Consider the following 22290-nt stretch of genomic DNA (forward strand, 5'->3'; position numbering starts at 1 on the left):
TTTGGATCTTTGTTGCTGTCCGAGGGCTTCCTCTAGTTGCAGAAAGTGGGGCTACTCTTCTTTGCTGTGCTCGGGCTTCTCACTGTGGAACACGGGTTCTAGAGCACAGGCTCAGTAGTTGTAGCACACAGGCTTAGTTGCCCCTCGGCATGTGGGATCTTCCCAACACCAAGGATCGAACCCGTGTCCCCTGCATTGGCAGGTGGATTCTTTACCACTGAGCCACCAGGGAAGTTCCAGAGGACTAGTCTTAAACTTGAACACCAAGAGCTAACAATGACCCATCCCTAATTGAACCCACAGGCCCCACTGCATCAACGACATCTACCCAGTCCTTGACAAGACCAGGCAGCAGCACCCACATCACACCGGAGAATTCTAGACCCACAGGGACCACAGATTCAACCAGCATCAGCAAAACCAGTACTTTAACTTCTGGAGAACAAAGGAGTCCTGAGAACATCAACCTTTCCGGCATTTCAGAAGTGACAATTACATCTCCTTCTACCATCTTTGTCCCAGAGAACACCATCAACCATTCAACAGTGGCTGAAAATGAGACCAAGGGAACTTTGAGTGCCTCTATATCTCCACCTGAGACCTCTGCTACTGAAAAAAGACACAGTTGGGGTACCAGCTCTAACACCTCAGATTTGAGCACTGTTGACAGCCAGCAAGAAAGGTCTACTCAGGTCTCTCCATCACACACAGCAGGGGAGCTCAGAAGTCCTGACACCACTGCTGATGGGTATAGCCCCAGCACAACTGCCCCCGGGAGCTCTGCCATCTCCAGGACACTAGATTCCAGCACCTCATCAGAAGAAATGTGGGCTGGCACAGGTACAAGTGAACCCTCAAGTGAACTCCAGTCCACCTGGGGGACAGAGACAAGTCCTACAGAGGAAACAGTGACCACTGACACAGATCCTATCCACACGTCTCTTACTACCTGGGTGGTTTCTGTGTCCACTGAGCCAAGCACAAGCTTCCCTGAAACAGCATCACCTGGAGAAACATCTTCAGACACACCCACCCTAGAAGCCACAGCTGGCCCAACGGCTGAGGAGATTACACCTTCCACTGAGATCACATGGACAGGTGACAGTGACACAGGTATCAGTCAGGATACAGCACCCCTACCTACAGGAGCCACAGCTCCATCTGAAACAGCTATAGGTTTGACTTCAGCCTTCGGTTCTGCCCCTGTGTCCATGCTGACAGCAGTGACCATGCTGGATCCTGGCTCAAGTGCTCCAGGAGGGACAACCCCAACATCAAGCAAGACTTCTTCCAAAATGCCTGGGAAGCCAGATTCTAAGGAGGGAACAAGCCAGGTTCTGACTCTATCCAATGCTGAGCATCACTTCTCCTCTCCTGACACCAGCCCACCAGGAGACCTCATGAGCCCCACCAGCGTTCCTCTGCTCCTGTCCACCTCCATTACTGATCCTACAGGATCACGGTCCAGCCCATCTTCAGACCACATGGGCACCTCCTCCAAGGACACAGAGACCCCTGGGAGCACAGAAAGGACAGAGCCAAACCCAGCTTTTCTTCTTTCCAGAACATCAAGTCATACAGAAACCAGTGCTGAAAGAGTCAGAGGCACTACTTTCCCTCTGGACCACCCATCTCCCTCAGGGGAAGGGACAGCAAGGACTGTCCTCATGCCTAGTACATCCCCTGATGCCACAGACTCACCTCCCATCACAACAGCCAGCACCTTGGTTTCGGAAGTTTCCACTGGTCTGGCCACCCTCGGCATCACCCAGGTTCCAGGAGTGAAAACTACATCCCCTTCCACCACCTCTGTCTCAGAGGTGACCAGTACTCATCCATCTATGACTGAGCAACATACCAGAGAAACTTTGACTGCACCTGTGGCTCCATCTGTGACCTCTGCTCCTGGAAGGGAGAATAATTCAGCCACCACTTCTGCCCCCTCCCCAGGCTTCAGTTCTGCGGACGGCAGGGGGACAAGCTCAATTCAGGTCTCAAAATCCCATCCAGGATGGGAGCTCAGAACACCACACACCACTTCTGAAAGACACAGCCCCAGCACAACTGCCCCTGAGAGCTCAGACATCTCCAGGACACTTGATTCCAGCACCCCAGGAGAAGCATCACGGACCAATTCAGGTACAAGTGAACCCTCAACTGAACCCCAGTCCACCTGGGGGACAGAGACAAGTTCTGGAGAGGAAACACTGACCAGTGAGACAGGCCATATCAACACCTCCAGCACAAGCTTCACTGAAACGGCATCACCTGGAGAAACATCTTCAGACACACCCACCCTAGAAGCCGCAACCAGACAAACCACTGAGGAGTTTATGTCTCCCACTGAGATCTCTCAGACAGGTGACAGCGACACAAGGACCAGCCAGGATATGACCTACCCAACTACCAGAGACACAGCTTCCTCTGAAACTATTATACATTTGACCCCGGCCATCAGCAGTGCCCCAGTGTCTATGGCTACAGCAGTGATCACAGTGGCTCCTGGCTCAAGTGCTCCAGCAGGGACAACCCCAACATCAAGCAAGATTTCTTCCAGAATTCCAGAAGTCTTATCTACAGGGAATCCTGGTTCTGGAGAGCCAAGCAGCTGGGGTCTGACTCCATCAACCTCCAGACATCATTTTTTCTCTCCTGAAACCGGCCCTGCAGGAGATATCATGAAAAGCACCAGCCCTCCTCTGCTGATGTCCACTTCAATTCCTGGTGGTACAGCATCAGGGCTCGGCACATCCTCAGATCTTACGTTCACCTCCTCTGTGCACACAGAGACCTCTGAGACCACAGCAAAGACAGAGCCCAGCTCGGCCTCCCCTCTCTCCAGTACACTCAGTAATGCAGAAACAAGTATTGAAAGAGTCAGAGGTATGACTTCCACTCTGTTTGTCTCATCTCTATCAGGCAAAGGGACAAATGTGTCCTCAGGCTTGGCATCTCTCTTGATATCACAGGTTCACCCACCCTCCCCACACTCACCCCCTTGGCTTCAGAGGGGTCAGCTGATCCTCATCCCCTCAACCTTGTCAATATTTCTCGAAAGAAATCCACTTTTCTCTCTTCACCCCTTCCTCCTCAGCAGAGACCAACAGCCACCTATTTATTGTTAACACTGTTGAGTTGCTGAGTCACGTCCGACTCTTTTGTGATCCCATGGACTGTACCCACCAGGCTCCTCTGTCTATGGGATTCTCCAGGAAAGAATACTGGAATGGGTTGCCAGTTCCTTCTTCAAATGATCTTTCTGACCCAGGGATCGAACCTGTGTCTCCTACAATAGCAAGCAGATTCTTTACCACTGAGCCACCTGGGAAGCCCCACCTACTGGAGAGGAAACCAAGGGAAATTTTGAATCTATCCATGTCTCGACCTGAGACCTCTACTTTCAGTTTAATGACCACCTAGGTCATCACCTCTGCCCCCTACCCACAGCTTCCTCACCATGGAAACACACAGCACACATTCAACTCAGATTTCTTCATCCCACCTAGGGAGTTAGCTCAGAGCCACAAGCAGTGTCTCAGTTACAAACTCCACCAGGACAGCCCTTCTCATCTAGGACTTCTGCGTTGCTTCTGCAGTAGTGATATCCAACAACGGCACTTTTATTTATTTCACTGTATGTCTAAACAGAATCTGGCCAGAGACCAGTTTAGTTTTTTATTTAATTATCTTATTTATGTATTTATTTTTGACTGTGCTGGGTCTTCGTTGCTGCAAGGGCACTTCACTAGAGCAGACATTACTCTCCAGTAGCAGTGCCTGCACTTCTCATTGCTGTGGCTTCTCTCTTTGTGGAGCACAGGCTCTAGTGTGTGTGGGTTGCGGTATCTGGCTCAGTATTTGCAGGTTCGATCCCTGAGTTGGGATGATCCACTGGAGAAGAGAATGGCAACCCACTCCAGTATTCTTGCCTGGAGAATTCCATGGACAGAGGAGCCTAGCAGGCTACAGTCCATGGTGTTGCAAAGAGTCAGACATGACTGAGAGACTAACCATTTCATTTCAACAATTTCATTTCAACACTTTCAAGATGATGTTTTGCACCAACCACTATTTCAGCCTCTGCCTTTTCTCTGCTTCCATGGTGGTTCCTAGACTTACTTCTCCAACAGCAACCTCCATGGAAAGGACTTCTCTTAGACATGACTGAGAGACTAACCATTTCATTTCAACAACTTCATTTCAACACTTTCAAGATGATGTTTTGCACCAACCACTATTTCAGCCTCTGCCTTTTCTCTTTTTGCTTCCATGGTGTTTCCTAGACTTACTTCTCCAATAGCAACTTCCATGGAAAGGACTTCTCTTAGGGAAGCACCCATAGCCACACTCACAGCAGAGACACAAGTGGCCCAGTCACTGTTCATTCTCTAGCTCCCACCAGTGTAAAATCCACAAGGGGCTCTGAGTGTGAAAGAAAGATGGGAACAAGCCACTTGCCCGTGGGAACCACATCTCCCTCTGAGACATCTACAGATTTTTCTTGGCCAAGAGCAGTGTCCCAAACTCAATGTCTCCATTTCAGTCAGTGGGTGCTTCTAGCTCCAGCCCTCAAGCCAATTGGTTGGCACATTTTCTTTTTTTTTAATTTTACTTATTTTTTGAACTTTTTATTTTGTATTGAAAGTGAAAGTCACTCAGTCATGTCTGACTCTTTGTGACCCCATGGAGTAGTCCATGGAATTCTCCACGCCAGAATACTGGAGTGGGTAGCCATTTCTTTCTCCAGGGAATCTTCCCAACCCAGGGATCGAACCCAGGTGGCCCACATTGCAGGCAGATTCTTTACCAGCTGAGTTACCAGGGAAGCCCATTTTGTACTGGTATATAGCCAACTAAAATGTGATAGCTTAAGGTGAACAGTGAAGGGACTCAGCCATACATATACGTGTCCATTCTCTCCTAAACTCCCCTCCCCTCCAGGCTGCCATGTAACATTGAGCAGAGTTCCCTGTGCTGTACAGTAGGTCCTCGTTAGTTATCCATTTTGTTAACTTATTTTTTTATTTTTATTTTTTTAACACCAAAAACATTTTGTATTGGGATATAGCTGGATTAACAAACAATGTTGTAATAGTTTCAGGTGGACAGCAAAGGGACTCAGCCACACATGTACATGCATCCATTGTCCCCCAGACTCCCCTCCCATCCAGGCTGCCACATAACGTTGAGCAGAGTTCCATATGCTGTACAATAGCTCTTTGTTGGTTATCCATTTTAAATATAGCAGTGTGTACATGACTTTCCCAATGTCCTTAACTTCCCTTCCCCCTGGCAACCATAAGTTCATTTTCTAAGTTTGTGAGTCTCTGTTTTGTAAGTTCATTTGAATCATTTTTTAGATTCCACATATGAGGGATGTCATGTGATATTTCAAATGACATTATTTAATTATTTTTAATGACTGAGTAATATTCCATTGTATATATGCACCACCTTTTTCTTTCTTTTCTTTCTTTCCTTTTTTTGCCATGGGTCCGGCTTGTAGGATCTTATTTCCCCAACCAAGGATCCAGCCTCCAATCCCTGGCAGTGAAAGTGAGAATCCTAACCACTGGACCACCAGGGAATTCCCAGCTGGTACATTTTCTGATGCACTCTATCATTTGACCCCTGGTGGGATTACACTTTCTGGGACTGGAACCAGCCCACCTCTGACTCCACAAACAATTGCAATTCACTCATCTCTTGTCGGAGAAGGCAATGGCACCCAACTCCAGTACTCTTGCCTGGAAAATCCCATGGACAGAAGAGCCTGGTAGGCTACAGTCCACCGGGTCGCTAAGTCAGACACGACTGAGCGACCTCACTTTCACTTTTCACTTTCACGCACTGGAAAAGGAAATGGCAACCCACTCCAGTGTTCTTGCCTGGAGAATCCCAGGGACGGTGGAGCCTGGTGGGCTGCCGTCTATGGGGTCGCACAGAGCCGGACACGACTGAAGCAACTTAGCAGAAGCAGCAGCATCTCCCGAACCTGGCTTTGCTAGAAGCAACCAGTTCCATGTTTTGTCCTCATCTCCTTCTGCTCTCATTTACACAGTCACAGTGACCACATTTTTCAGTAGCATGTTAAGGGATAAAACTGAAACTAATAAATGGGAACAGCTCAAGTTACCTTTTATGACTTCCTTATCACCAAGGCATATCGCCACAAGTGTTGGTTTATGGAAGCACACCTCTGGTCCTCCTGTGTATTCCACCTTATTCCCTCAATGGAGTTGTCAGAAGGGAGAGTCTCTGCCCCTAGCATCTACCTTATTTTTATTTTATTTATTTATTACTTTGGCTGAGCTCTGTCTTAGTTGAAGCATGCGAACTCCTGGTTACGGCATGCGAACTCTTAGTTGCAGCATGGGGGATCTAGTTCCCTGAGCAGGGACCAAACCCGCTCACCCCTGCATTGGGAGCTCTGAGTCTTAGCCACTGGACCACCAGAGAAATCCCCACCCCCAGAACCTCACCTTTAATTAACTAACACATCCAGTTTCAGCCTTCACATACCAGTCTGAGAATGCCAGAAACACCACCTCACCTCCTGCGCCCAGCTCTGCTAGAAGCAACCAGCTCCATGTTTTTTCCCCATCTCCTTCTGCTCTCACTTACAAAGTCTCCGCAGTATCCTTCACCTCCCCTTTCAGTTTCCACTTATCTCATCGGGTCATTCTATTATCTGTATGCAACTAGTGACACTTTTACCATTCTTGAGCCCAGAATCAGGCCCTTCCAGCCAGAGCCTAGCTTTTCCCTTCCCAGCGGTAGAGTGTATGTGATAATAATTATAAAAGATGGATAAAAGAAAATGACAAAATGAGTAATCAAGAAATAATTGTATATATTAACTAACCAGATAAAATAACTCCAGGTATTATTCTGATTTTACTTATGTGGAGTCCAAACGATAGGAGTGAAAAATTAAACAATGGTGAGTTCACACATTATAAGTGATGGAGGGACTTCCCTGATTGTCCAGTAGTTGAGCCAAGGGTGCAGGTTCAATCTCTGGTTGGCAAACTAGGATCCCACATGTGTGGCCATAAATAAATGAATAAAGGAGAATCCAGTGTTTTTATTTTACTTATTCAGTTGTTTATTTGGGGCTGTGCTGGGTCTTCCTTGCTGTGTACTGGCTTTCTCTAGTTGCGGCAAGCAGGGGCCACTCTCTAGTGGCGGTGTATGGGCTTCTCATTGTGCTGGCTTCTCTTGTTGTGAAGCACAGGCTCCAGGCACACAGGCTTCAGTAGTTGCAGCTCCCAGGCTTTAGAGCACAGGCTCCGTAGTTGTGATGCATGGACTTAATCACTCCATGACATGTGGGAAATTCCCAGACCAGGGATCAGACTTGTGTCCCCTGCGTTGCATTACAGACTCTTAACCACCGCACCACCAGGGAAGTCCTCAATATATTTTTTTAAGTGATGGAGACATACTATCACCAAATGTTTTTGCTTGAGGCCAATACATTCATCAATCCCATTATTTTCCACAATTAAGACGCAGGTCATATTGTGGGTTTGATTTCATGCCAATAAGAGAATTATTCCTTCCAGAGTGCCTTCTCAGAGGCAGATGAGGCTCAGATACTGAGCCAGGATCTAGCAAGAGCATTTCCTGTGGATGTGCATCTTAAGGGGATGGGAGACTAACACTTCTGTCCCCTTCTCCCTCAGGGTCAGTGGCAACCACCACCATGGATCTGAAGGAACCTGGAGGCACCACGCAGCCAATGGGTAGCTCCACATCTCTGGAGACCATGAGTCTGGGTATGTATGATCATATTTTGGTACATAATGCTTGACTCTTTTCTCCTGGTCTTTGGAGTAAGAAGCTTCCCTGGTGGCTGAGCAGTAAAGAATCTGCCTGCCAATGTAGGAGATGAAGGTTTGATCCCTCAGTCAGGAAGATCCTCTGGAGTAGGAAATGGCAACCCACTCCAGTATTCTTGCCTGGAGAATTCCATGGACAGAGGAGCTTAGTGGCTACAGTCCATGGGGTTGCAAAGAGTCAGACGTGCTTGAGTGACTAACAGTTTCACTTTAAAGTAAGATAATTGATTGTCTGTGTTCCAGATTCTAGTAGATAATCACAACTTTCTACTTTTGTACTCAGAGGCCATTGATACTCATTTTTAGGGAGATTTCTAATCTGACTTCTAACATGAATTGCTTCTGTTTGGTAATTTATATCCGCAAGAGCCAACTGCATCCACTTAGGAATAAATATAGTGACTCTACAAGTCAGCGGACAAGTATGAAGGGCTTTCCTAAAACAGGCACTATCACTAAGATAGATCAGTGGTTGCCATGAGCAGGAAACATAAAAGTGAGATGCCATAGGTTTATTTTATAGGACAGTTCATTGCTAAGATGATTATAACAGAAGGTGAAAGAATTCTTGTCCACTGTTACAGCTTTCAATACATGGCTTGTAGTTGAGAGGAGGTATTCACTTAAAATGTTTAGAATGATGCAAAACTTCACTGAGAGTTTGTCTGGGACATTCTTGAAAGTTTATACTTTTATCATTTTTTTTTATATCTGCTGTATCTTTGCAGTAGCTTAATGTTTGAAATTATTTTGTGGAATTTTTTTAGTAAATATTCAAATGTGGCAATAGTGTCTTTTAAATATCCCCAAGCCCATGAATCTTTGAAAATATGTTTTATATATACAGTAACTTTATGTGTAAATATATAAGTGGTACAAGTTTAAAGGATGTTGATGTTCCATGTTTTTTTCCTGATATGTTGTCCAATTGTTTACAGTTCTAAGGAATTCTAATAAAAGTGTAAATATGCGATAATAATTTGACATGTCCCTCTGTGCTAGAAGATAAAGGGTTTCTGTTCTTTTTTGATGAGAGAAGTGAAAGCATATAAAAATATGTAGGAAGAAGGGGACTTCCTTGGGGGTACAGTGGTTAGAAATCAACCAGCTAAGGCAGGGGACACAAGTTCAATCCCTGGTCTGGGAAAATTTCACACACTGTGGTGCAATTAAGCCTGTGTGCCACAACTCCTGAAGCCCACACACTCTAGAGCTCATGTTCCACAAGAGAAGTCACTGCAGTGAGAAGCCCAGGCACCATAACTAGAGAGCAGGCCCTGCTTGCTGCAACTAGAGGATGCTTACACGCAGCAGTGAAGACCCACCGTAGCCAAAAAATATTTAAATAAATAAAGAAAAAGAACAGAATAAACTCAAAGTATAAGGAAGGAAATAAAAGTTTAAAAAAGAGGATCAATATCCTCCCTTGTTTCATAGGGAATATTCAGTGAGTCAGCTCAATTCTGATTCTTAAGACAATTGAAATGACTTATTCACATGGCTTGGCTCCATAGGAAGGACCATAATGAACATGTATGCCCTTTTAAGCACATGCCCCACCAGCCTTCAAGACTCTGCAACCAGCTTTGTTATGATCACCAAAGTAACCCCAGGTTGGGCCTTTCCTGGCAGTCCAGTGGTTAAGACTCCACGCTTCCATTGCAAGGGTCATGGGTTTGATTCCTGGTCAGGAAATTAAGGTCCCACATGCTGAGCAGTGTGGCCTAAAAAAAAAAAAAGTAATCAAAGGTTCAGTGACAGATAAATTTGAACTCAGAACCATGATATGGGTCAGCTCCATAGTCATTCCTTCCATTGCCCTGAGTAGAAAGACAATGACAGCTAAATAGCAGCTATAATACATAGACCTGTGGGTGATGCTTATTCCTCTGCTAGCCCAAGGTCAGAACAGACAGCCGGAAGTGACCTGACACTGAGCGTCTCCTCTGTAGATACAGACATAGCTATTACCACCTCCAGAGCCTACATTATTTCAGCCTTGGATTTCTGGTAGACCAGAAGACTCAACCACTATCAGCTTTATCAGTATTGCAAGAGACTGCTGGCTACCTTCTCTTCAGTGGGGCCAAAGTCTGAGTCCATCACAGGACAGGAGATCATTGAAACTACATCTCCACCTGGGGCCCTTTCTGTGACATCATTTCCTGCAGAGCTAACAATCGAGGGTGGGGACCTCACTCAGAAGGTCATCACCTCCAGCCTCAAGGGAGTGAGGTCAGTTTCACCTTTAATACCTACCCTACAGAGGAGGCTTCAAAACCCCACCCAGCACCCAAGCACCAGGGACTTCTCCATGGACTTCCACAGGCACAGCTGGCCACTTATATGATTTTCCTGAAGTCAATAATACAGGAAGAACATCATCGTCCTTAGCAACGGCCACAGCAACAGGATCTACCCATCATTCTTCAATTTTCACTGGAATGATTCTGGGAGCTCTATAGTCCCCTTGTTCAGATAAAAATCACTGACCTCAGCACAAGACTAGAGGCCTTAAGTCCAAGGAACATAAGCACATCTGCTCCCACTGCAATTTTTCCTGATGACCAGGAAGTGAGCGCTCTGAGATTTCAGGTACAAACTCAACTCCCCAAGGATCTGATATAACAGCCCTCCCTGTTTTCATTACTTCTCTTGAGCTACCAAACACACAGACTGACATAATGGCTCCCCTCCAGCCTTTATGCCTGATGTCTCCATTTTGGATTTGGCCCCTAGAAGATCTGTGTCTTCAGCGTCTATAATAGGTTCAGTTCATGTTGGAACCACAAGATCTCAAGGAGTCACCTCAGGGTCCAGTGATAACTCACCTGCCTCATTGCTGCCATTCCCTCCAAGGACCATGACAGATGGGGTCACGTTGCCACAGTCAGTCAGTAGCACTGAAGTGTCCATCACCGGAGAGCTTGTGCTCACCAGTGGAGAGCCAGAGCAGAGCTCCGTGCTTTCTCCCATCATGACTTCTATATCTTCGAGACAGAAGTCCACAGTTCCAATGACTCTTCCTGGAGAGATCACATCTCCAGTGAGAACCCAAACCCTCAATTCAAGTGCCCAGGGACAGAGCCTAGGGGCTCCTATATTGGAGATGACAGATCCATCCATCTCTAGAAGTGAAGTACAGACATCTTTGACCACACAACTGACCACAGAAATAGCACCAGTCTCTTCCATCTCCCTGGAGACAATCAAGGAGTTCTCTCACTTTTCTGGACCACTGAAGACCACAGAGCTTGTGGGCACAAGCATGGAATCTGGGATCAAGAAATCTCCAATTCTAATCAGTAGTTCACCTGATAGACTGGCCATTTCCAAGACCACCCCAGACACAGAGGTGAATCATTTGACAGAAGCAGCAGTGACCACTCATCAGGCTATCAGTTCTGGTTCTGAGCCATGTTCCTCTGCCCTTGCACACTCAGGGTCTCACAAGACCATTTCTTCAGTGGTTACGACGTCCACTGTGGAGACCACCAACCTGTCTCAGACTTTTTCCACTTATCCTGTGTCTACCGGGACTCAGGAAGAACCTGTTTCCACTGAAACCTCTGGGCCAATGGAGACCTGCTCAGCCATAGAGAGAAGCACAATCCCTTCTCAGGTGGATGGTGCTGCTGCTACTGATGTTACCAGGACTGAGTTCACATCTCGGGACAGAATGTGTAGCCCAGACCCTGCTCAGTCCTTGGGGATATCCAATATCTTCAAAGGAACCAATGTCAACAGTTCTACCTCCTCTTCCAACAGTTTTACAATGGAATCTTTATATATTACCTTTACAACATCAATGGGTCCCACTAGGATGAAGCCTGGGGATGCAGTTGTTCTGGACAAAACAATCACAGATTTCTGGGAAGGGATACCCTTGGATATGACTAAGATGACTGCTCCTGTGAGCAGAGGTCCAGGGACACTATCATGGAGAAGCTTTTTCTCTAAAGAAGAAACCAAATTTCTCTTTTCCCCAGTCTCTTTTCCCAGCTTCATCTTACCTTCCTCCAGTTCCTCTGAAGCACGGGAACCCACAGTCCTCATGTCACTTCCTCCTGCTTCAGAGCTGACACCAGTCACATTATCCACAAACATTCAGTCTCAGAAAACCAACACTTTCCCAGGTACTGGATCCCCAAAAGATTCCTGCTGGGCCCTGAGCACCGCTACAGGAGAGGACAGGACCCCTGGGATGACCACTGTGGACATCACCACTTCAGCGGCTAAGGATGAACCACCAAAGGTCCCCATATCTGGCATAGCTGAGACTACACTTACCAAGGAGAGCTCCTCTGGTGCAGAGTTCAGATCTGCTCCAGTCCTTGACAATTTCACCCCATTTACAAGTAAGAACCCTCAATTCCTTTGCATTGGAATTCTAAGCTTTTGTGGATGTGACTGAATGGGAGAAGATGGCTGTCAGGGATCTCCTTTAATACCTCCTAGGCAGAATCTACCTTAAAAAAATTTTTATGTATTTAGCTGTGTTGGGTCTTAGTAGCAGCATGTGGGATCTTCATTGAGGCATGCGGGATTTTTCATTTCCGTGCACAGACTTGCTATCAAATACCATATAATATCACTTATATGTGGAATCTAAAATACAACACAAATGAGCATACCTATGAAACAGACTTAAAGACATAGAGAACAGACTGTGGTTGCCAAGTGGGCCAGGGGTGGGGAGGGAAGGATTGAGAGTTTGGGATTAGCAGATACAAACTACTATATATAGGATGGATAAACAACACAGTCTTACTGTACAGCACAGGAAACGATATTCAATACCCTGTGATAAAGCATAATGGAAAAGAATGTGAAAAGGAATATATAATATGTATAACTGAATAACTTTGCTGTATAACAGAAATTAATACAACATTGTAAATCGAACATACGTCAATAATTTTTTTTTAAAGGAAAAAATTATCTTCTTTTTTGTCAGAAAATTATTTTATTGAAACCAATCAAATGAGAAGTCCCCACAATTAACAAAAAGCTTTTCATCCCTTATGACCATCTTGAGGGTTTGATTTAATATAAGATTTAATGTAAAAGAGACAGTTATTCTTTAAATCCCTTCTGAGAGATAAATGAAGGCATTGCTAATCCAGTGTCTAGTGAGAATGGTCCTCACAGATCCATATTCTTAGGCAATCAAAGGTGACACCTCTGTCTTCTACTTCAGGGCCAAATGAGTCTGTGGCCACTATCACCAGGGAGCCAAGTCAAGGAGAACATGGAGGTGCCTCTCGGCCAACCAGTAATCCTGCATCTCTTATGACTACGATCAGTGTGGGTAAGTAGGAGCACCATCTCTACCTCTCTTTTTTATAATTTTATTTATTTATTTTTGGATGTGCTGGGTCTTTGTTGACACATGGGCTTTTCTGGAGTTGTGGCGAGCAGGAGCTACTCTCTACTTGCGATACATGGGCTTCTCACTGAGGTGGCTTCTCCTGTTGCAGAGCATGGGCTCTGGAGTATGAGGGCTTCAGTAGTTGTGACTCACAGGCTTAGTTACTCCAAGGAGTGTGGGATCTTCCCAGACCAGGGATTGAACCCATGTCTCTTGCCCTGGCAGATGGATTATTATCCACTGAGCCACCAGGGAAGCCCATCATCTCTATTTCCTTCAAGGCTATCCCATGTCTGTCCTTTCCCCTCATCTCTGGGGTCAAAAGTTGGATTGTTTAAGGAAGTAAAATGACAAGGCTTGAAATTGATTTCTTTGACTTTTTGCCCCTCTGAGGATGTTGATTGTTTTTTTCCTAGAGATTGTATTCATGGAACATGTTTATTGCTTCACCTTAGTTATTTGTATTGTTCTTAATAATAGCCAGTCAATTCAGCAACAGAAAATGTCACAGGGCCAGTTCTCTGCCCACTTTGTTTCTAAATCAGAGATCATCGCTGGAATCTTGTGTTGATAGGGAGGACACAGATAGACTTAAGGTAATATAGGTTTCTTTTGTTGCAGTAGAAGAAGGGATCATGGTCCTTGGCCATGCCACCATAGTGAGAATAATATGAAAAAGTAGTCCCCAGAAAGAGTGCTCTTAGAAGATTGAGCTTCTCACCCCTGTGGCAGTTACATGTCCTTCTCCTCAAGGATGGGAAAAGGGTTCAGGGAGACAGATGAATTTGAAAGAGGTTGAAGGTAAAGAAAAAGAATTCTGTCGCCTTTCTAGTCTCTTGCTTCTCAAATAGAAATCCTTACATGGCCTTTCAGTGAACTAAGATTTAGGACATCTAGAGGAGGCTGCAAGTTGTAGGTTGAAAGTGGTTCAACAAGAGCAGGCACCAAGGAGGAAAGTAAAAACAGAGTAGGGAAAGTCTCTAGCATGGGTAGAGTCCAGATTCATCACGCCCTTCCTGGTACAGAGTCTTTCTTTTTAGGGTATGCAGTACACTGGGTTCCAGGTAACAATTTCTTCTGAGCAAACAACATGAGTCAAAGCCCTCACCCCACTCACCCTAATCCCAACCCACTCTGATCCAACTTTGGGATGGTCAGTATGTTCCCTGGTGTCCAGACTCTGGAAGTGTGGTAGGAAAGGGTAAATATTTTCTTTTCTGGAGAAGAAGGAAATATTTTGAATTGAAATCACAGGAAGGAACAAATTATATTGTCAACCAGGAGGACACCCTTTCTGTATCGCTTGCATATCACCTACCAACTCGCTTTCTAATCACAGGTATGTCCACAAGAAGCCCAGAAATGGCTACAGCCTTGAAAATCATAAGCTCCCAGGAGCCTAGCATCAGCCCAGAGACCAGGTATACTCTGGAAAATTCTCAGAAGACTTCAACAGCAGCTCTCCCTATGGTGAGCACTGTGGAACCAGGTACCCTTCAGTCCATGGCCACAGGGAGTGGCCGCATCAGCCTCCTGCACTCACCCTCAGGATTCATGACAGCAGCCAAGTCACCAGCAAGAGGAACAACTACAGAATGGGTCTCAGGCTCCCCATCTGAGGACTGGACCAACACTCACCTTGGGACTCCAGAAGGGACCAAGAAGTCACCAGGCACAGTGTCCTCTATCCCCCTAGGGTCAGCTCCTAAAGTCACCACAGGGACTAGTCCACAAAGCAGCCCAACTCAGATTCCAAGGACAACTGGAATGAGGTCAGAGCAGACAGCTGGGAGGGACCTGACTCTTGGTGGATCTCCTGGGACCACAGACATGTTGCCTAAAACCTCCATAGAACCAACCATATTGGCAACTCTGACCTCTGAAAGCCAAGCCATGACCAGCCTCACTAATGCCTCAGAAGGAAAAACAACCTCTTCACCATCTGTCACATTCCCCTCAATGGGGTCTAAGATGCTGGCGGCCATTACAAGTGTAGTGACCAGTGATGTTGCCTCTAATCTTGGGCAACTATCACAGACCTCATCTCCTGCAGCAGTGAGCACCACGGATGTAACCACAGCCCTCACTCCAAGTATCACCACCATGGAAACCAACTCAGTCCTGACTACCAAGCCTAAGCCAAAGGAGAGTGTGGGCACCATGGACAGCACCCTGGCCACAGAGACCAGCACATCTGCTCTTGAGCACCCACTCATGTGGCCATCCACAGCTTCACCAGCCTCAACGTTTGGTCCCTGGACCATCCCAAACATGACTTCAAGCTTGGAAGCCACAAGTTCTCCTACAGCAATTTCTGCAATGGGTAAAACTTCATCCTTAGCATCAAGCACTGAGTCAGGCTCTGAGGCTACCCTCCATGACCTTGTGACTGTCGTCAGAACCAGCCTAATCATCCCATCCTCCTATGCTTCAGCTGAAAAGACAGAGGCCAGCACAAGTGTAAGAACATCTAGTCCTTTAGATGAAACTGCATCTGTGCCCATCTCAACTTCTGTTGTTGAGAGGATGAGCACCTCATTTGCTGACATTTTAAGCACCAGTTGGACTCCCAGTAGAAGACAAATGGAAGCCATGCATGTCTCAATGGCTTCCATGGACCATCCAGATACAAAGATTAGCCCCAAGGTCCTCCCATCCACTCCTCTGCCTGATTCTCTGTCCACTCATGACTGGGTCACCAGGAGTTCTGTGTCATCAGCCATAACCACTACCTCAGCTCATCAAGGGGTCACAACTCCTTCCAAACTCCCTTTGGAGAACATGATCAGCACAACTACCTCTCAGCCAGAAACCTCCACAGGGGACATTACAAGTAGGATCATTCTCGCTACAATAGTAAGTAGCCCTAAAGTCACTTTATTGAGGAGGCCAGATCTTGCTAGCAAGGAAGCAGAGAAGAGTTCTACCCAGCTTTCCACCACAGCTGCCGCAGATCCAGGACATTTGTCTATGCCGGAAGGGAACAATACCTTCTCTCCTGTACCCGCAACCTCAGTTCTTACCTCTGACTTGGGAAAAACCACAGAAGTTTTGGGCACAAGCTTGGAACCTGTGACCAGTACACTTGAAAGTGTGAACAACATCTCACAGGAGATACAAACCTCTTCAGAAGCCACCAGTGATACAGAAACAACTCATTCTTCAAGAATCACAGCAGTAACTGATACGGGGATCACTAGTTCAGCCAACACAGAGCCACCCAAAGCCACATCTGCAGTGGTTATCTCTTCTACCATAAGAGACACCAATGTCTCCACATCAACTCCAGACTCTTCCAAAACTGCACAGATTGAGACAGAGCCAACATCCTCCTTGACCGCTGGACTGAGGGATACCAGCACCCATCAGGAGGAAAGCTTAAGTAGAGACCCTTCCAAAAACACAGCAGTAACCAATATGAGGACCACCGATGATGAACACAAATCACGTTCCTTTGTCTCAACTGACTCAGAACCATCCAAAACTGTACTTCCAATGAATACAGCCATCACCATAGGGAAAACCACTGTTTCCATCCCAATGTCTAGCTTCTCTGAGACTCCAAGAATTGAAGCTGAGACAAGTTCCTCCTTGATGTTTGAAATGAGGGAAACCAGCACCTCCAAGGAAACCAGATCATCCACAGAGAAAACTGCCATCCTTCCTGATATGAACACTAGTTCTGTTACTGAAGTGACAAAGATGGAAGACAGCACAGGTGCTGAAAAGATGTTTTGGACAAGCCCTGCCTCTGTGGAAGAGACCAGCTCTCCATCTTCCCCAGTGACTTTATCTGCCGTGACATCACCCTCCCCTGAGTCTCCCACATTACCAGGGAGGAGCCCCTCCTCTCCTCCCCCTGTGACTTCACGTTTCACCCATGGTGTGGTGAAGACCACAGACATTTTGGGTACTGGCTTGGGACCTGGGACCAGTTCAACTTCAATTCAGATCAGCTCCACCACTGAGATACTGTTCACCTCTGGAGTCTCCACAACTACAGAGGCGATTCAGCCTTCCAAAAACACAGCTGAGACCCATGGGGTCAACACAAGTTCTGGACATGAAGCTCATTCCTCTACCCCAGCTGACTCACAGCCATCCAATGTCACGTCTCCAGTTGTTACTCTTTCCACCTCTAGAGAGACCACTGTTTCCACATCAGTTACTCACTCAACTGAAACAATGATGATTGAGACAGACTCTACATCCTCTCTGAGCCCTGAACTTAGCGAGACAAGCGCCATCCCACAGAACAGTTCAACCACAGAGAAAATCATTCTTCTTTCCAAAGTGCCCACTGATACAACTACTGAGCTCTCTAAGACACAACCCATCTCCTCCACCAGCACATCCAGCCCTGGCCCCACTCAGCCCAGCCTGTCGCCAGACACTCCTAAAGGCATCATCACCAGCCTCTCTACCTCCCCTCTGACCACTGAATCCGCAGAAATGACCATCACCAGCCAGACAGGTCTCCCTGAGGCTACATCACAGGGCACACTTACCTTGAACACAGTGACCAAAGCTTCTGGGGCAGGGACTCACCCAGCTGTGACTCAGAGCTTTACACATTCAGAGATGAGCACTCTCATGAACAGGGGTCCCCAGGATGTGTCTTGGACAAGCCCTGCCTCTGTGGAAGAAACCAGCTCTCCATCTTCCCCAGTGACTTTATCTGCCATGACATCACCCTCCCCTGAGTCTCCCACATTACCAGGGAGGAGCCCCTCCTCTCCTCCCCCTGTGACTTCACTTCTTACACATGGTCTGGTGAAGACCACAGACACATTGGGTACTGGCTTGGCATCTGTGACCAGTTCAACTTCAATTGAGATCAGCTCCACCACTGAGACACTGTCCACCTCTGGAGTCTCCACAAGTACAGAGGCAATTCAGCCTCCTAAAAGCACAGCCAGGACCCATGGGGTCAACACAAGTTCTGGACATGAAGCTCATTCCTCTACCCCAGCTGACTCAGAGCCATCCAATGTCACATCTCAAATTATTACTCCTTCCAGCTCTAGAGAGAACCCTGTTTCCACACCAGTGCCTCGCTCTACTGAAACTACAATGATTGAGACAGACTCCACATCCTCTCTGAGCCCTGAACTTAGAGAGACCAGCACCATCCAGCAGAACAGTTCAACCACAGAGAAAATCATTCTTCTTTCCAAAGTGCCCACTGATATGACTACTGAGCTCTCTAAGACACAACCCATTTCCTCCACCAGCATCTCCAGCCCTGGCCTTACTCAATCCACAGTGTCCCCAGACACTCCTAAAGGCATCATCACCAGCCTCTCTACCTCCCCTCTGACCACTGAATCTGCAGAAATGACCATCACCAGCCAGACAGGTCCCTCTGAGGCTACATCACAGGGCACACTTACCTTGAACACAGTGACCGAAGCCTCTGGGGCAGGGACTCACCCAGCTGTGACTCAGAGCTTTACACATTCAGAGATGAGCACTCTCATGAACAGGGGTCCCCAGGATGTGTCTTGGGCAAGCCCTGCCTCTGTGGAAGAAACCAGCTCTCCATCTTCCCCAATGACTTTATCTGCCATGACATCACCCTCCCCTGAGTCTCCCACATTACCAGGGAGGAGCCCTTCCTCTCCTTCCCCTGTGACTTCACTTTTCACCCATGGTCTGGTGAAAGCTACAGATATATTGGGCACTGGCTTGGCATCTGTGACCAGTTCACCTTCAATTGAGATCAGTTCCACCACTGAGACACTGTCCACTTCTGGAATCTCCACAAGTACAGAGATGATTCAGCCTTCAGAAAACACAGCTGAGACCCATGGGGTCAACACAAGTTCTGGACATGAAGCTCATTCCTCTACCCCAGCTGACTCAGAGCCATCTGATGTCACATCTCAAACTGTTACTCCTTCCGGCTCTAGAGAGAACCCTGTTTCCACACCAGTGCCTCGCTCTACTGAAACTACAATGATTGAGACAGACTCCACATCCTCTCTGAGCCCTGAACTTAGAAAGACCAGCACCATCCAGCAGAACAGTTCAACCACAGAGAAAATCACTCTTCTTTCCAAAGTGCCCACTGATACAACTACTGAGCTCTCTAAGACACAACCCATCTCCTCCACCAGCACATCCAACCCTGGCACCATTCAATCCACAGTGTCCCCAGACACTCCTAAAGGCATCATCACCAGCCTCTCCACATCCCCTATGACCACAGAATCTGCAGAAATGACCATCACCAGCCAGACAGGTCTCCCTGAGGCTACATCACAGGGCACACTTACCTTGAACACAGTGACTGAAGCCTCTGGGCCAGGGACTCACCCAGCTGTGACTCAGAGCTTTACACATTCAGAGATGAGCACTCTCATGAGCAGGGGTCCCCAGGATATGTCTTGGACAAGCCCTGCCTCTGTGAAAGAAACCAGCTCTCCATCTTCCCCAGTGACTTTATCTGCCGTGACATCACCCTCCCCTGAGTCTCCCACATTACCAGGGAGGAGCCCCTCCTCTCCTCCCCCTGTGACTTCACTTCTTACCCATGGTCTGGTGAAGACCACAGACACATTGGGCACTGGCTTGAGACCTGTGACCAGTTCACCTTCCGTTAACATCAGCTCCACCATTGAGATACTGTCCACTTCTGGAGTCTCCACAAGTACAGAGGTGATTCAGCCTTCCAAAAGCACAGCCAGGACCCATGGGATCAACACAAGTTCTGGACCTGAAGTTCATTTCTCTACCCCAGCTGACTCAGAGCCATCCGATGTCACGTCTCCATTCATTTCTCTTTCCACCTCTAGAGAGACTGCTGTTTCCACAGCAATGCCTCACTCTACTGAAACTATGACAATTGAGACAGACTCCACATCCTCTCTGAGCCCTGAACTTAGAGAGACCAGCACCATCCAGCAAAACAGTTCAACCACAGAGGAAATCACTCTTCTTTCCAAAGTGCCCACTGATACAACTACTGAGCTCTCTAAGACACAACCCATCTCCTCCAGCAGCACATTCATCCCTGGCCCCACTCAATCCACAGTGTCCCCAGACACCCCTGCAGGCATCATCACCAACCTCTCCACATCCCCTATGACCACAGAATCTGCAGAAATGAGCATCACCAGCCAGAGAGGTCTCCCTGAGGCTACATCACAGGACACACTTACCTTGGACACATCAACCAGCTCTCCATCTTCCTCAGTGCATTCATCTGCCATGATGTCACCCTCCCCTCAGTTCTCCATAGTACCAGGGAAGAGCCCCTCCTCTCCCACCCCTGCGACCTCACTTCTCACCAGTGGTCTCATGAATACCACAGAGAAATTGGATGCCATATTCAAACCAGTGACCACTTCACCTCCACCTTTGAGTAGTCCTACCATGGAGACACTTTCCACTTCTGAATTCTCCACAGATACAGTGAAAATTCTTCCTTCCATGCACACCACAATGACCACTGAGGGTTCCAGCAGTTCTGGCCATGAACTTAGTTCCTCTGGCTCAAATTTCTCTGAGTCCTCCAGGATCACATATCCTGCTTCCTCCAGGGATGGGATCACTCTTTCCACATTAAAGCCTTCCTCCTTTGAGACCACAACATTTGAGACCAAGAAACTTTCCCATCTGACGCCTGGACTGAAGGAGACAAGTATGACCCTGCGTTTTGGCTCCAGCACACTCACGAACACACCTGCATTGGCTCTGTCCACTCATGGTTTGAAGAGTCCCAAGATGGATGTTACCTCTTCTGTGACATCATCAGCCCCAGTTCAGTCTCTGTCTACACAGGATACTGACGTTCCAGTGAAAACAGTCACGCGCTTTTATGCTTCTCCCTCCGTAATAGGATCTGCTGGCATAACTCTCCCAGAATCCAGTCTTTCTATACCTGTATCAGCAAGTACTCATCACCTACACACAGATATGGTGTCTTCAGCTGAGACCATTCTTGCTAACACACTGACATCTCCCGCATCAGAGGCCATGGCTTCCTTTGCCACATCTGGAGTTCCAGGTGCCATCTCAGCTACCTCCTCAGATGGTCCATTTTCTAGGACAGAATCAGACCCCAAGGAGGATACCAGGTCTACCACTGCAAATGGTCTATCTTCTTCAGCTTCAACACCATTCCCTTCTTCAACCTTACATACCACTGATCCTTCAATGAGCTCCCTTTCTCATTGGATTACTTCCTCCCCAGCCACCCCAAGCACAGTAGACACCAACCTTGACACAGAGAGCAGAAGAACGAGTGAATCACCCTTGGTTATGACCAGTACTCTGCAGACTTGGACCCAGCCATACAGGACATCTTTGCCACCCACTATGGACACTAGAATGACAGGGAATGTTGGTTTGGGAACAGTGACAAGTTCTTTTCAAGTTATTCCACACTCAATACAGTCAACAAGTAAGGACCCACAGCTCCTACACTCTCATTATTTGGGGCTTGGCTTCTTTCCTGAGAGGTAAAAAAGGAGTTGGGCTTCCCTGGTGGCTCAGATGGTCAGGAATCTGCCTGCAATGTGGGAGACCCAGGTTCAATTCCTGGGTCAGGAAGATCCCCTGGAGAAGGAAATGGCATTAATCAGGAGTCTGATTGTTTGTTGATGTTTAGTTGCTAAATCACGTCTAACTTTTTTGTGACCCCATAGACTGTAGCCCACTAGGCTCCTCTGTCCATGGGATTTCCCAGGCAAGAATACTCAAGTGGGTTGCCATTTTCTTTTCCAAGGGATCTTCCTGACCCAGGAATTGAACCCATGCCTCCTGCATTGGCAGGCGGATTCTTTACCATTGAGCCACCAGGGAAGCCCTAGGAGTCTATTACTGCACCAGAAATTCCTTTAGAAAAACTATATGTTGATCTATTTTCATTTCCAGGCACTGAGATGGGCACTGGGGAAACAAAACTAAGTAAGCAAGCAGTTGAGTAATTAGAGTACCATGATGGATGTTCTAACATTACTGCTAATTCTAATGACAGCAATAATAATAACAGCAACAAATGTTTATAGAACACTTCTTCTGTGTCAAATGCTATTCTAGTAAGTTGTTTAATTCCCATTGGAACACCGT

At 47.1% G+C, this 22290-nt stretch overlaps 1 protein-coding gene across 7 annotated transcripts in view; it reads left to right on the plus strand.

The window, feature by feature from the left end:
• LOC113895973 (mucin-16-like) overlaps positions 1 to 22290 on the plus strand; it is a 118165-nt gene that overhangs the window by 13835 nt on the left and 82040 nt on the right. For 6 of the 7 annotated variants that reach the window (XR_003511960.1, XM_027547844.1, XM_027547846.1 and 3 more), the window contains exons 2-5: positions 304 to 2883; positions 7689 to 7781; positions 13045 to 13155; positions 14555 to 21622. Coding sequence is in view for 6 of the 7 variants with exons in the window: in XM_027547844.1 (XP_027403645.1) it covers positions 304 to 2883; positions 7689 to 7781; positions 13045 to 13155; positions 14555 to 21622 (9852 nt within the window). In the remaining variant the exon portion in view is untranslated. The remainder of the gene's footprint in view (positions 1 to 303; positions 2884 to 7688; positions 7782 to 13044; positions 13156 to 14554; positions 21623 to 22290) is intronic. The other variant, XM_027547849.1, reaches the window with a different exon arrangement.

Source organism: Bos indicus x Bos taurus, chromosome 7, assembly GCF_003369695.1.
Source record: "Bos indicus x Bos taurus breed Angus x Brahman F1 hybrid chromosome 7, Bos_hybrid_MaternalHap_v2.0, whole genome shotgun sequence".
NCBI lineage: Eukaryota > Metazoa > Chordata > Mammalia > Artiodactyla > Bovidae > Bos > Bos indicus x Bos taurus.